General features: G+C 62.6%; 1 protein-coding gene across 1 annotated transcript in view; it reads right to left on the bottom strand.

The window, feature by feature from the left end:
• The window catches only part of LOC119590758 (serine/threonine-protein phosphatase PP1-2-like), a 25,270-nt gene that overhangs the window by 6,036 nt on the left and 18,988 nt on the right, over window positions 1–246 (bottom strand). Inside the window, exon 2 of the mRNA XM_037939469.1 lies at window positions 2–211. Coding sequence (XP_037795397.1) covers window positions 2–211 — 210 coding nt within the window. The remainder of the gene's footprint in view (window position 1; window positions 212–246) is intronic.

Raw genomic sequence — 246 nt, forward strand, 5'->3', positions numbered from 1 at the left:
GTCCACGTAGTCCCCCAAGAAGAGGTAGTTCTGGTCCGGAGGATATCCCAGCTTGTCGAAGTGGCGCAGGAGGTCGTTGAACTGGCCGTGGATATCCCCCACGATGTTGACGGGCGCCTCCAGCTCCACCAGGGTCGGCTGCTCGAGGAGGACCTGGCGGGCGGCTGCGACGAGAGCGCGAATCTGACTCTCTTCCATGCGGATCTGGGGAGCAGATCCGGGTCAGTCAGGAGACGAAGGCGATTC

Source organism: Penaeus monodon, chromosome 27, assembly GCF_015228065.2.
Source record: "Penaeus monodon isolate SGIC_2016 chromosome 27, NSTDA_Pmon_1, whole genome shotgun sequence".
Classification (NCBI taxonomy): domain Eukaryota; kingdom Metazoa; phylum Arthropoda; class Malacostraca; order Decapoda; family Penaeidae; genus Penaeus; species Penaeus monodon.